General features: G+C 41.0%; 1 protein-coding gene across 5 annotated transcripts in view; it reads left to right on the top strand.

The window, feature by feature from the left end:
- The window catches only part of mid2 (midline 2), a 151308-nt gene extending 136539 nt beyond the window's left edge, over positions 1–14769 (top strand). For all 5 annotated transcript variants that reach the window (XM_035160629.2, XM_035160627.2, XM_035160630.2 and 2 more), the window contains 2 exons: positions 10643–10850; positions 11180–14769. In XM_035160629.2, coding sequence (XP_035016520.1) covers positions 10643–10850; positions 11180–11603 — 632 coding nt within the window. In that variant the 3' untranslated portion in view covers positions 11604–14769. The remainder of the gene's footprint in view (positions 1–10642; positions 10851–11179) is intronic.
- Positions 14770–16113: the final 1344 nt, after the last annotated feature.

Genomic DNA, 16113 nt, shown 5'->3' with positions numbered 1-16113 from the left:
TCACAGCTTCCTGAAACGCATATGAATTAAGTATGATGATGGGTGTGTGTGCGTGCATGCGTATGTTATTCGGACCTTTTGTTGCTATGACCACACTTGTGCATTTACGTTAGAATGAACTGTGGCCGGGTTCCTACACGACTGTAGTCTAAAGTGAAAGAGGAAACCTACAAGGAGACGGAGAGAGCAAGGGAATGAAAGTGGATGAAAAGTGACAGATTGAATGTGAGAGAGGGAAAAGTGTTGAGTGAATGAAAGACACCAAATAGCTCTTTGCAGGTATGAGTGTCTGCAGACATGAGTGCCCTCAATCCAGTGCATTTTACACATTAATCCGGTCCAGGCCTCAGCGATGTACACAGATGGCCCAAATAACATTCAGGTCAGTACAGTTAAAGTCGATGAAGCTCAAGTACGTCCGTCCATCTGTCACGATATCTTAAGAACTCCTTGAGGGAATTCCTTTGAATTTTGTTGACTTTCAGTTGGACTCAAAGATGAACTGAATAGAATTTGGTGGTTAAAGGTTAAAGGTCACGGTCGCTGTGGCCTCACAAAACCCTCTTTTGCCTTGTGAAAGTGTTTTGTTAAAGGGATAGTTCACCGAAAAATGAAAATTCACTCATTATCTACAATATGCCAATGGAGGGGTGGGTGAAGTCTTTGAGTCGCGAAAACTCTTGGCGTTTCATTGGTAAATTCATTGGAGGCATTTTATGTTTTTTTATGTTGTTTCACCAGTAACTTCAATTGTATTGGATTTGGCTGCAACTCTGTTTAGAGGGTAGATAATAAGTGAATTTTCATTTTTCTGTGAACTATCCCTTTAAGAACGCCTTAAAAGAAACCTTTTAAATGTGGTACACATTTCTATTTGGACTAACGGGTGAACTGATTAGATTGGAAGGGGGTCAAATGTAAAGGTCACTGTGGCCTCAGAAAACATATTTTGGCCTTTTGAACATGATATCTAGTCGTGTGGACTCAAAGATCAACTGATTAGATTTCAGTGGCCAAAGGTCACAGGTTAGGATGACCTCATATTATTGTGAATGCAACATGTGAGGAATACCTGGAAGGGCTTAGACTGGTTGGTGGAAGCAAACAACCTGAGGGGAGTAATTCTAATTTGTTCAATGTTAAGATTCTTCAGGGTCACAGTTTGCAGGATTTACACATTTTTCTCACATTGACTTCAGATTTTCAGCCCTTTTTATTATTTTTAAATGATCATAGATAAATTCCTAAAAACAAATTTAAAGGGAAAACTAAAATAATGAAGCTTATCTAATTTATTCAAAGCCTGAGCGTGCATCTAGTCATTTTAACATTCAAAAGATAGAGCCGCCTCTTCGGGCTAACAACATAGTAATCATTATATTTTACCATGTTTTTATGCATTCACAAGCGTGAAATTGAATTAAGGTTGCATGAGTTTGGTCACAACTCATGAGAGTGGCGGCCGACAGAACAAGAAAGCACATGAATCTCGACAGCTTTTATTAGACTGTGGCCTGTTTATGCTTTTTAATTGGCTGTCTGTCTCAGTAATGAATTCATACCAACAAGAAACCAAGTAGCAGTGGAAGAGGAAAGCAGTTTCTTAATTCAGGACAAAGTAAAAGGTTCAAATCTAGAATAAGTATCGGCAGCTTTATGTTTATAGATCAGTGCAGAAGTTTTACAGTATTATTCTGCTGGGTAAGACCACTCAGAGTGCCTGATGGGATTGAGGTGCAGGTTGATGTCAACTTTAAGATGTGATTTCCTCAGCAAATAATTCACCACATGTACCCAAATGAAAACCTCAGATGTATTTAAGTCTATGTGGAAGATGATGATGTGGATTCATCTTTAAATTGTTGTATTTGCATGTGCACTGATATTTGCTTTCCTCATGTGCAATCATCTCCACCGAGGACGTTATGTTTGTTGTGTGTGGTGTGTTTATTGGTTTGTTTAAAAAAAAAAAGAAAAAAAAGGGAACTGATTCCCATAAATTCTGTGAATGTTTTTAATTTTTTTGTTTTTTTTCCTTAACATTGTGGTTTTTAACATTTTCTTAATTTATCAGAGAATAAATCCTCAATCTCGATGCAGATCCAGATTTTAGATGTGGCAGAAGGGTGATGATTTTCTCAAATTTAACCTTACATTTGCAAAAAGATCCATCTCTGGTTAAACCCTTAAAGTTCCCCACATTCTCCTCACACCCTGACAAGTGAAATGTAGCTTGACTGCGGATTGATCGTTTGCCTCCAAAAGCTCCAGATTCCAGCCTCCTAGTTTAACATTTTCACCTCTCCCACAATGTAAAGCCTCCAAACATCAACCTCCACTTTTGCCGGTTTTGTAGTACAAAGCTGCAGGATGGTATGAAGTAGGAGTTGCAACAACACAAATCCAGTCTTAGACACATCCTCACACAGCGGCTCTATATTGTGAGTGTGAAGACAGACTCTATTTTGAGTGAGCAAATTGTTTGTGTCAAAACAAAAGCTAATCTGAATGCACACTGGCCTTCCTCTCAGCAGCTACCGAGCTGACAGTCAAACACTGGACTGTTGACTTTGTGATGTTCGTCATTCTGTTGGTAAACTACTCTGGGTGTCCATATTGCGTGTACAAAGCAGGGAGGCGGCAGCTGCCCACAGAGAGTGTGTGTACTCTGTGTACAGTGTGTGTGTGTGTGTGTGTGTGTGTGTGTGTGTGTGTGTGTGTGTGTGTGTGTGTGTGTGTGTGTGTGTGTGTGTGTGTGTGTGTGTGTGTGTGTGTGTGTGTGTGTTTCTCCGATCCCAGTCCTCACATCGAGTAAGCAGCTAAAATCCAGGCTGAAAATATCACATGTCAAGGTGCCCCAGGGATATGCACACCTCTTTACTTCCTGCTGAAGGACCCGCAACAATATTTGCTCAGCATACATCTCTGATGACAGGCCTCAAGCTACCATCCAGCCCCTAAAGTAAACAGCGGGAGGTGGGGAGCAGACGAGGGAGGAGGAGATGAGGGAGGGAAAGGAGTAATGGGAGTAGAGAAAGAGAGAGGTGATAAGGAGGACAGAAAAGAAGAGGAGAAGAGGCAGTGAGTGGCGGTTGAACCACTACTCGATTCTGGTGGAGGATCTTTTCCATGTCTGCACCCTTGCTTTTCTTATATTTCCCTTATATTCCTCTTGTGTGTATTCTCAAATAAAATAATAATAATAATACAGTAATAAAGATAATAATATTGTTATAAATCAAAACAAAGAAAAAGCAAAGAGAAACTGGATCTGATATGTAGAAGCAAAGCACATTAAATAATCTGAATCATTCAGGACTTGTTATTCAACTATATCAAGCAACCAGTAGCAATAACAGTGCATGGATATCAACATCTTCATAGCACAGTTTAAAGGATTAGACGGGTGAAAGATATTTAGATTAATTGTATTATCTACAAACCAAAACCGAAAGGAGCTAAACTGTTGAATTGGATGACACATTCTTTCATTACAATGAACATTACTTTATTTACAGGGTACCAACTACACTGTCCTGGTGCTGTAAGTATCACTAGATGTGTATTAATGTGCAGCTGAAAGTAGTTCCTGACAAATACATTGGCTTATTGCGTGTTTTCTAACAGACACAGTGCCGGGCTGTGAAAACAACAGAACCTTTTTTTTTTCTTTATTAAACAACATGTGTCAACAGTTTTTAAAGCTTTGTATTTTCTTTTGGAACAAACCTGTTTAGTTTCTACGCGCTGAAGGAAGAAAGTATTGTGAGACGGATTAGAGACCATTTTTGGTTTCGGTCTTTTCACAGGATTCGATGGCAATAAGAAAAGTGTAGTATACCAGCAGTTTTACAGCAGAAAGGATTTACTGCGTATCCAGTATTGCATTCCTGACAAGGTCTCAGCGCTTTGTTTCAGAATATCTTGCTATCTCATAGAGGAGGGGCACTCATTTAAAATTCAAAGAGCTCCAGTTAGTGGAGATTTGGAACGCAGGAGGGGGGCCCGAGTCCAATTAAGTTAGACCATTTACAATGCATGCGATCGGGCTGTGAGTTTTCTGGTCTGTTAAACCAGTGACATACAGGCTAGAAAAGCTGTGCTGGTTAAAAATAGAAACGATCAATCAACATTTCATATTTCTCAGTGGTTCACTGGTTGTCAGTCCTGCTAGAAGAGGATGACGTCTGTATCAGTGGCCTCAGTCATACAGATAATGGCATTGACCTTCAAGGTGACCTGTGTGGGCTAAAAATATATTTTGTTTATTCTGACTGTCAACATAGAAATGAGCAATCGAAGACCCCAGACAGCTTTAAATTAGTTGTATTGTTTAACCTTACTGTGTTACAGGGATATAAGAAAGTACGTTTTAAAACATTAACACAGTATTTCAGCCGTCTTTGCAAGAAGAATAACGGTTAGCGAGTTAGATGTGGTATTTAACAGTAAAAGCTGGAGAGGCCTGATCCAGGCATATTTTAATGGCTCAGTATCGACTAAAATAACTGATCAGCATCGGATCCTTTCATTATTTGACTGGACTGTTAATGGACTGTATTTATTATTTCCAGTTTTATTGGCCACTCGAAGCACTTTACACACAGGCTACATTCACCTAATCACACACTTATATACAGAGCTTCTATAAACAGTATTTCCTCTACCATACACTATTCATAGAGTTATCAGTGTCTTACACAAAGACACTTTGGAATGCAGTCTCAAAAAGCCAGGGATCAAACCACCGACCTTTCATTTAGCCTCGTCCTCCTGAGCCGCCCCCACTGTGCTCTGCTGTGTGTTTTGACCACCTCAGCCAGCGAGGGTTGCAGCTCCTCTTCTTCAGGACACCTGCTGTGCAGCTTGATGCTGAATACGTCAGAGAGAATTAGCCTGTGTGAATGCGAAACTATTTACAGTGGTTCAGATATGACGGTAGGAAAAATACAGATTCTAAGCTCCAACGCTAACAATCAAAAACCCATAAAATGACAATTATCGCTGGTTGCGAGACATTAATGGAGCGATGCTTGTGAGCTAGTTCAGGGAGCCATCTCGAGCTGCGCTGCTCTAATCAACCCTCCATAATACACACCCTCCTGATTTGATGCTCTATTTAAGCTGCAAAGATTTCTCATCTCTCCCTTTGCTTGTCAATGTCTCTGTTGCACTGCGTCAGTGTTGCTGCCTGTCGATTCAGCATCCACCTGTAAGCTCTAACGGGGGTTAGATAGCTCATCACTCCCATTATATTAATGTGATTATACATGGGGAAGTGATGAAGTCGGAGCCCAGACTCAGAACTCTAACTGTTCTGTTGCTGCAATAAATGTTTCAAACGTGAGTTGTCTGAAATGTTAATTCTTTAAGGAACTTATATAAAACTGGGCTGATGTCGTCCCAGATGAACCTTTCAGTCACATCATATCAAAAGATTTTTACTTAAAAACACAGATCTTCAATTGTTTGGATCATGAAGCTCATAAAAAATAAGGGTTGTGACATTAAGAAGTCTACAGCTGTGTTATTTGAGTGTTTCCGGTAAATAAATTTGTTTAATGAACATGTCAGTAAAGTAAATATGAGTTTGGGATCAGGTGTAGTATTGACAGATTTTTAAAGGACTTTGATCAAGGTCAGAATCCCTTTATCAAGACATCCCGACTTAAAAGTTATTAACCGCAATATCTCATGTCCAATCAGTTTGTGTTAAGATGTGTTCACCTGTTGGAAGGTGCACGGTGCCTCACCGAGTCAAGATATTGATCAACATTCCTTTAAGTCGCCATTTTATTTTATTCTTCAATTCATTAACCATATGTGCATTAATACTGTGCTGACACAGGAAAAAATGTCTTTCACATGCTTTTGCTTAAACCATCACAGTCTCTCTCTTTCCAAAAATGGCTTATTAATCACAGTGAAATTCTAAGCAGGCGGAGAAGCCTTATTTTTCTAGCATTGGTCTCAGAAGACTCCTCCGAGTTCATTACAGGGTGAAGTTGGAGGAAAAGATCACGGTCTCCTGTTTGACTTTGCTCTTCTGTAACACAAAAGACATTTTCAGCTTTTGTAAAAGTTTTGTAGAAAGAGACACAAAAACATTGGGCAACAATAAGTCAAGAGGCAATAAATCTGAACTTATGTACCAGAAGTTCATGCTCTGCACATCTTACTTCTCCAGTGATATACGCTATCCCCAGCTGGGTTTCATGACGGATGCATTTTTAATCTCAACACTGTAAATCTGTGTTTTAGCAGCACATGAATGTAGTCAGCACCGTCAGATTACATACCACATTGCATATGGATCAGTCAATTAGAAGCCAAGGCCCCTGCAACTATGCATTTTAATGACACTGAATGATTTGCAAGTTTGACATGAGATGTGGGAACCTGTAAAAAACTGCTGTTGTGCCCTGAGAGCACTATGTCCCCGGTGCTGCTGTTTCCACTGCGGTAACTGTTTAGTTATGTAGTGAAATAAATCTCACAGCGGCAGCTCCATCTATCTCTCAGCAAAAACATGAGCCAGGGAAAAGGAGGAGCACAAGTCAAATTGACTGAATTGAAATAAAGTTGATTACCAAGCTGCTGTCCCACTGCAGGTATCTCAATAAGGATCCAACGGAATGAAGTGCGATGAAAAAGCTTTTTATAAATGTTCCATCAAGAGTTGCTCCTTTTATTCCTCTCCTCTGACCACCGGTGGCCAAAGGCATTATGTATTTCGGATGTCTGTCTGTCCATCCATTGCACACACGATAGTTTTAGCACGCCATGAGGGAATTTCTTCAAATTCATTTCAAACGTTCAGTTTATTTGTTTAATACATTTTGGTGGCTGAAGGTAGAGGTCACTGTGACCTCTTAAAGCTAATTTTTTGATACCCTATAGGAACACCTCCAGGTTAAAGGTCAAGGGCACGGTGGCCTCAGAAAATATGTTTTTGGCATCCTAAACATGATTTTAGAGGTCAAAGATCATAGGGACCTCATATGAATCTGGAAAAAAATGAATGTGGACTGAAACTGCAGTGGTTGGTGAAGGCAAACTAACTCAGAGCAGTAATTCTAGTTTCCTTGATGTTTGATTCTTTTTATTACAAATTTCCATTAAAGACTCTCGAGTACAAAACAATGTGCAGCTTCAACACAGTCAGAGCAGTTGGACACATCTTTAATTACTATCCTGTTATTGTAGAGTGGAGGCCAACTTTATCACAGACACTGCTAATGAATCCAGTCTGTGGGATGTGTCTATTATATATGATAAAGAACCTGACAGCAGGATGTGCGTGCGTGCGTGTGTGTTGCTTCTACACTCGTGTAAAAAATAGGATCTGAACTTTCTGTGCTGCAAACATCCACTTTTTAGTTTTGAACTGGTCTGTTTTCCTAATCTGTAACTCCACACTGGTTCTTTACACCTTAAGGCCAGCAGCACAGCACTGCAGAAGAAATCCAATTTGGCACGTTCTCCAAGCGCTGCTCGCAAATACCAGTGTGCTCACTGTGACTCTGGGTCTGTTCATTTCATGGCAATTCTGCAACATGAAGGAGCCTCAGTGGTGGATGAGGTACTCAGATGCTTTACCTAAATAAAAATGGAAATTCTATAATGTAGAAGCTGCTTTATTACAAGTGAGTATGTTGAAAGTATTAAAAGTAATGCAGAATATTAGATTTTTTTGTTTTATTATTACTGAAGTGAAGTAAACAGCAGTTAAATATACAAAGCTCAGAAGAGTTTGCCATATCCATGTAATTGATCAAATGTTTCCGTTTCAGATCAGTTTCAAGTTTTTTTTGTCATGTGCACGTTCACACGGGGTCAACACTACAATGAAAGGTGGTGGACGAGGAGAGACAGCTCAGCTCAGCAGTGCAATAATTCAATTAAAAATAAAAGTAGGGAGTGAGAGCCCACTAAAATAAATGAAATACATCACAATACTAAAACAAGCTGTGCTGTGTGACATTCGATGATGCAAATGTAGTGACAACTTTCATTGTATTGAGTGTGTATGTTATAAGTCATTGCGCATGTGACTGTGTATGAGTTATTGCACCTTTCAGCGCAAACAGGCAGTTAAACAGATGTGCTGAATTGTTGTTATTCATGAGTTGACTACAAGTTTGGAATCTTAGTATTTGAAATCTTTATCTGCTGACAATGAAATGGAGTGGAGGATAAAACACAGTCCATCACATGAAGGACTTATAATGATAATAATTATATATTTCACATTGCCAGTCTAAAAAAGGACAACTTCCAATACATCATAAATAAACACATGAATAATACGAATAAAACACAGCATCATATTTGAACACAAGAGTGACCAGAAGTAAAAGCAAAGGTTAAAAGGTGATTAGTGAGGTATAGATTAGATGTGATGTTAGTGGACTAATTTAAACAGATGTGTAGTGAGTTGTGATTTGAACAGTCCAATAGAGTCCAGCTGTTGACTGGTAGCAGAGTTTGTGTCATTTGGAGCATGGTGACACGTGGTTCGCCAACTTGACAGGACCGAGCCAAACGCAACAGCTCTCAGTTCAGCGCCTGTGTATAATCTCAGTATCCCACCACTTATGTACACGCACATTTATTCTCACATACCAAGAATTCATGATTTAAACCCAAGCTTATTATGCATGACTCTTTTCCATTTAGAGGAATCCTGCTCATGATGATTCAAAACATTTCCTCTTGGCCACTTACTGTATGTCAGCTGGTGTGTAGGCCAGAGTCGATGTTGTGTGTGCATGTGTGTGTGTGTGTGTGTGTGTCTGCTTGTCCTCTACTGTCACGTGTGTCTCCCTTTCCCCAACCTCGGGCCCAGCCCCGGTCTCTGAGGAGTCATCCCCTGGAAAGGCATGACAGAGCCCCAGTGTTTGGAAATGGCTGTGCTGGCAGCGATAAGCAGTTCAAAGAAGAGAGCGCATTAATGTAATTGGCTGCCAGCAGCACATTGGCCGCGTCGTCTCATATCCACATGCGGTAACACACACTCACCACACGGATTATTGGAGGAGAGTGTGCGAGAGAGGATGAGAGAATAGAGGAAGAGAGATGAAGTAAAGGACAGGGAGGGAGGGAGGGAGAGAGAGGGGAGGAGGAGGAGGAGTCGCGGTCCTCATTGTGTCGCTCATTAAGCCGTGGGAGGCTCATGGAGGCTGAGAGATGAGATGAGAGGTGTCAGAGTTAAATGTCAGGTCTGGAAGGGACTTGGCCGACCTCACACACACACACAGGGGGTCTTCTGCCAAATCTTCAGCCTCGAATTATCCCCTCAACTTCTCCTCTCCTCCTCACTCCTTAACTCCTCTCTCTCTCTGCCACTCACCTAGTTTTGCCCTCTCCATTTTCCACCCATTACACCCAAATTACTGGTGTCATTGCAAATTGAATTGTTGCGACTCGATAGCAGCCTTTCCTCTGAACAGTCCGACTCAGTGGGATGAAGCGAAGGCCATTTCCTTCAGCTAATTTGCGAGTCTGTGTGATGAGAGGCGCGGAGGAGAATGCCGGGTGGCTTCCTCCACTGTTCTGAAATGTTTTTTTAACCAAAGGCTGTGAGCGGCTTTGAAGTTTACACCCTCGTCCTTGTATTTAAAACATTCTCCTCTTGTGTCTGTGTTCTCTGCTCACACTCCTCGTCCCACTCACACTTTGCTGCTGTTCCCAGTTCAAATGCCGCTCTAATTTTTATTCTCACTCTCAGCTCTTTCACCCTCTGATCTGACAGTATTTGGAGTTCATGAATCCAAAATAGAAAGTATTTTTTTCTGACAATTAAACTGAAATTCAGATTTTATTGAAATAATTGCATCTCCTTGGTAGGAAAAAAAACGAAATAAAAAAAAATGAGGCTGTGGTTGAGATCATTTGTAATTATGATCTCAGACGGGAGAATTCTTAAAGATGCACTAATCAGTATATTGATATTGACTATGTGTAATGTAAAAACTGTTGCTAATAGGTTGAGACGCACAGAGAATATTCACACAACTCTGCATCTCCTCTCAGCTCAATGCTAACTGGTTGAACGACAGCTGGGGGTGTCGTGGAGCATTTAGCAGCTGAAGGAGTTGATTAAGACCAATATCATCCAGAAACGTCCCTGGAAGTGTAAATAACCAACTGTATGCAACACATGTGCCATATAAACTATATTTGGATAGGAATGACAGTATTGTGTTCTGAGATTAATCCACAAATGGCAAATGTAAAACGCCAAAAAATGTTAGACTTCTTTACCCATAACCCCCTTTGTGTCCCCTGGCCAAAAGAATGCACAAAATTAAAGTTTGTTTTTTGTGAACTGTTTTGTTCAGTGAGGAGATTCTGGTGTCAGGAAATCAGGAAAATGTTTTCTCTTTGCTTTTATTTAATGGCTTCAATTCGATATTTCATTTATAGTGCAGCTATTATCAATATATTCTTTCAACGTAATGTTTTTATTGTTTTCAGACACTCTTTGGAAACTGTGATTTTAGATAAAGAGGTACTTGAGAAACGGTGATGGTGATACTGATGTTAGTGATAATGCTGATTATGTGATTATCATTTGCAGCATTCGATGCCAGAACACAGCAGCAGATCCTCTAAAGTACAACTTTCTGCCTTTTTGCAGGTCAACCCTTCAAGTTGGACCCAAAGACGGCCCACAAGAAGCTCCGCCTGTCCAACGACTGTCTGACCATGGAGAAGGACGAGAGCTCGCTAAAGAAGAGTCACACCCCCGAGCGCTTCAGTGGCACAGGCTCATATGGAGCAGCGGGTAATGTCTTCATTGACAGTGGGTGCCACTACTGGGAGGTGCTGCTGGGAGCATCCACATGGTAAGAAACACACACACACACACATACACTGTAATGCATTATATAAGCCTGCAAGGAGGTTTTGTAAAGTGAATTCTTCTTCAAGGAGTTAAAATCTAGGCTGTTGTGCAAACCCCCCCACTCCCCACATGAAGTGTATACTCTTATCCTCATTATATTAATTCCACTAATTGGCTGTGAAGTAGACCTCATTCATGCAGGAAAGACCCAAAGGGCCCGTGTCTATCCTGTGTCCTCAGCATGAGGTAGCTTGACTGTGCAAGTGAAGTCATTAAGGAGGACACTAGTCTCTGATCACTAATGCATTCCAAATTATTCCCTCCCTGCAGGTATGCCATTGGCGTGGCCTACAAATCAGCCCCAAAGAACGAATGGAGCGGCAAGAACTCGTCCACGTGGGTGTTCTCTCGCTGCAATAACAACTTTATGGTGCGCCACGACGGCAAGGAGATGCTGGTGGAGGCGAGCCTGCAGCTGAGGCGGCTGGGCGTCCTGCTAGACTATGACAACAATTCGCTGTCCTTCCACGACGCAATGAACTCCCAGCACATTCACACCTTTGAAATCTCCTTCCTCCTGCCCGTCGTACCTACCTTCATGATCTGGAACAAGTCGGTCATGATCCTCTCAGGGCTGCCCGTCCCCGACTTTGTTGATGGTCTGGCCTCAGATCTACAAGAACAGCAGCAGCAGCAGATGGGCCTGTGCCGACAAGAGTCGCCGTACTTGACCGGGATGAAGACCTGCCACTGAGAAAGAGTCCACTCAGGCCTGGTGACTTACGTTCTGCTCTGATCTTCATAACGAGCGGACTGGTCAGTTTTTATGGACTTAGAAAGAGATGGAAATATGCGCAGAAAATGTCAGTTTGTAGCCATCCAACGCTTCGCAAATCCATCAGTGAATGGGAACAAGGTCTCTGGACTGAAGACGTCAGGGGACGTGAAACTCATCTGAGGCTCTGGAGTCGCTGAGGATGTGAGCTTTGGTCTGATTGGACAGAGCAGGACTCCTGGTTTTCTTGACCATTGAAGGTCTTCCTTTTTGATTCATTGTCTTCTTGATTTGACCCGAGGCAGAAGACCAAGGAGGGAATGTTTGAAGTGCAACATGTGAACAGTGACATTAATACATCATGAAAACTGAAAAGGAGGAGGACGGAGCCAAAACAGAACCTGAATACAGACTTTTTAAATGTCCATATATCTGTCATATCAAGGTTATCTCAAAAAGGCAAAAAACTCATGTCCACCCTGCTGCTGGGACTTCCACAACACTTGTTGTTTATTTAACCTGAACACTCTTTAACCCTACCATGCCCTAGTTGAACGTCCCTGTCTTATCACGCATTAACACGCAAAGAACAAACCACTTACAGCCAAAACGTTTCTCCTGAGTTGAGATGCAAACGTAAAGGAGCTCACTCAACTAACAGCAGTCTGATGACGTGACTCCTCTCGTGACGCGGCAACACAGAATGTCGTAGCAGCAGCAGCAGCCTATTTGTTGTCTTGGCAACAGTTAGAAAGTTAGAAAATGTCCCAAAACATTTCTTCTGCTAAATGTCCAAGATGCTCCATCTGGACAACGCAAACACAACAGCCCTTTTAACAGGACTCAATACATATCTCTGTCACTGTTCACGTGTTGCACTCTCTGTCGCTGAACGTGGTCGTTGCTCAACTCTGTTCCTTGGTCTTCCTCCTGGTTTTGACCCCAGCAGCTTCCAGGTTTCAGGAAGTGTTCATGTTGCTCCCAGATATTAAATAACATGGTCACTGGGGATTCAGATTTGCATCATGTGACTACTCCACTTGTATAATAAGAGGTTTATTGAACACTAGAGGAGAAAAAGTGTTATTTATGAGAAAAAAAAGATGAAGATGGTTTACTTTTATTATTAATCTCGACATATTCATGCACTTTTTGATTAACACTACCTCCCCTCTGTGAGTATTTGAATAGATGGAGCTGAGGTGTGATGGGGGGGAGAAAGTGACGACAGGCACTACTGCTGGTTGTGTTCAGTCATATTTACAAAATAATTTATGATTATTAACTAAAGATGGTTACCAGATATTAACCATACAAATGTTTATTGCAATAAAACACTGCTAAAACTACTTTTTGTGTTCGTTGCAAACACCTAATCTGGTCACTCAAAGCACTTTGCAATAAAACAGAAGCGTCTGCTGTAAAGTTGAAAAGGTTTTTTTTCTCTGTGCTTTGAACACAAGCAGTGACTTTCCCTCCCTGTGCGTCTCTTCGATAGCGAATAGTAAACTGATCTTCTTTAGAAAAGGGATATGATTATGATGTTGTTCATGCCATTTTTATCACGATGAAATGAAGATCAAATAATAGCTGTTTTTTTCTATTTAAAAAAAAAAGTTCACTCTGATTTTGACTATTTCAGGGAAGGAGGGGGTTAACACTTTAACTTGCTGTCTGTCGCTATGTCATGGCATGATTGTGTTTTCCTGTGTGATTTGTTAACACACACATGCGCACACACACACACACCAACACACGTCATGTTTTTGTTTATGTTGGCCTTGTCGTGATAAATGCATGATACATTTTAGGATCCCGCAATGTTTGACTAGGTGATTCAAGAAGCTCTGTTCAATTTCACCAAATCTTCATCTGATACAACAACACAACAGTTCATTCACTCAAACCGCTGATTTGAGCTTAAACTCACGCATCCACACTCCATAGTGGCACAGTTCATGCAGATGTAGGAGGTTGTGTAGGGAGGCGTTGTGATAAAGTGACAGTTGAGGTTAAAAAAAAGGAAGAAGATTTACACACCATCTCGTTCGACACTTCATGGCCATTTTTACTCTCTGTACACATCACCAGTTTGTCCTTGATGTCGACTGTCACGTTTAAAGACGCGCTACGATTAGCTTGACTTGGAATAAAACAGGCACACCCTGCAAACACACACACGATCATTTGCTCCGGACAGCGGTAACTTATTGACGAGCTATGGAGAGGTAGTGAAAATCGGACACGTCATGGCCTCCAAGTTTAGCTTTGAACCTGCAGCGTTCGTTTGGAGCCACGGCGTGACGCATCCATCGTGAGGGTTCGGTTTAGGTTCTGATCGCCTCAGTGCTTCTGGCAACAGAGATAATCCACTGGTTAAAGGTAACGCAGTGGCAGCTCCAGTGTCACAGAAGGGTTATTTTTCCTTCAGGCAGATATGTGGATGTTACCTGACTTCCAAACATCCGCCCATCTAACGGAATAATGTCGGTCACAAGCTCAAAAATGAAAATCGTAAAAAAAAAAAAAGTGTTGATTTGTGATCCGGACTGACAAGCTCAAGTCATCTGTGCAAGTGTGCTTGGCTGGGTCACTGCATGATTACGTGACCTTGCTGCAGGTTCATAACTCTTCTATCTTCATGATGAGGTTTCTTATCTCGAGTCAAGCATATTCTCTCTTTTTACCCCTCAAAAAAAAAAAAATATTACATGAAGCGTTCATTGCCATGCATATCAGACCATTTGCAGTGCTCTTTCTTTCTTTGTGTCACAATTCAATACAGTAAAATATATACAGTGAATGATTTTCAATAGCTACCCACTCCTTGTAGTGAAGTGTAATACTCTAGAAACAATGCAATAGATTCTTCTTTTTGCTTTTCTGTTTGTGTAACTTGGGAAATTATTTTTACAACTCAAAAGAAGTCCTCTCCTTTTGGCATTTGGACCTTGATAAACAGCACAAGAAGAGCTGGCTTTGCTTTCATGCAAGGCTTCCTGTTTCCATGGATATAATTTCAGCCAGAGAGGAATGTAAATCATAGGGGGAAATATATATTATATAAAGTTGTATAATATACAAAATATATATGAACCAATGTTATTTATGTGAATTTAAGTCCAATTAAAAGTCTGATCCCAGATGTGTTTGAGTGGAGATTCTTTTTTTTTACAGTTGTGTTGATTACAGAAGATGACATCATTTTAGAACATAGGACAAGATGGAGAATATTCCTTAAATTCAAATGAGCTTGTACTTGAAAATGATTGAAGACGGAGGGATCCATTTCTATGTTCAAGATTTTTGGAAATACATATATATATTTTTGCTTGTTGATAAACAACAAATAAGGTGGTTATTGATCAAATACACCTCACACAATAACATACTAATTTGGCCAAACCAAATAACACACAAGGGGGAGACTTACAGTAAATCCCCCCATGATATGGCAGCACAATGGTTTAGCCAAATCAGCTCATGTATAACGTGTCCTCAGCCCTCAGTCAGGACTGTTGCCACCTGGCATCAAATGAAAACTAGAGGAAGAAGAAACAGAGAAGCCATGAAACCAGGAAGAGATCCATGGTAACAAAGACAGAAACAAAGGGTTTACATAACAGATATAAACTGTGTGGTTAAATATGTCACTGTGGTTGACTGGAAATTAAATGAACCCATGTGGTAAACTAGATAAGAAAATGAATCAAAGCTAACAAACAGCTAATGAGGTGAGTGAGTGTGGTTTGGAGCCATGTTACCACCTATGGTTACCACGTGTAGCTGAGGCCATCACACTCAGAGTTGTGAGGAGCAACACTCATGTGAAATAGCATGTAGCGACTCTAAGGGCAGCTTAGCATAGCATGGAAAACAGCTATGCTAAATTAGGCCAGTTAGCCTAATTTAGCATGGCTGTTTTCCCGGCTGTGGCTGTTGCCATCACACCTAGATTGAGATGAGCAAAGCAACACTCAGGTGAAATAGGATGTAGCTATTCTATCGGCAGCTTAGAATAGCAGGGTAAACAGTTATGCTAACTTAATATAACTAGTTAGCTAAACTTAGCCTAGCTGTTGTAATGTAGCATATGTACTACTACATTGAATGTGTTTCTTTACAGTTACTGTACAGACATGTGAGTGGTATCTGTCCTCGCATTTAACTCAACAGCAACAAAGCAAATAAGTTTATTTCAACCCAATCTTGATGTTTAAAGCCTCTAAACTTGTAACCTGATGAATGCATAAAGACCAAAGCCAAATATTCTTTTGGGAGGCATCTCACGCACAAACATCGCCTTGGACCACTCACAGCCCGCCTGAACTCTGCTGTGTAGTTCAGGCCCCAATTTAAAATTCAAGTCAAGCTTCCACTGGGGACTGAGCCTTGGATTGGTTAAAGGCAGAATGAAGCTGGCAGGTCGTCTGAAGCTCAAGGGTTAATAGGACTATCCCCTCTTTTCCCTCATCTGTCATCACTGGCA

This window comes from Hippoglossus stenolepis, chromosome 7 (assembly GCF_022539355.2).
Source record: "Hippoglossus stenolepis isolate QCI-W04-F060 chromosome 7, HSTE1.2, whole genome shotgun sequence".
NCBI lineage: Eukaryota > Metazoa > Chordata > Actinopteri > Pleuronectiformes > Pleuronectidae > Hippoglossus > Hippoglossus stenolepis.
This window is presented reverse-complemented; position numbering and strand designations above follow the sequence as displayed.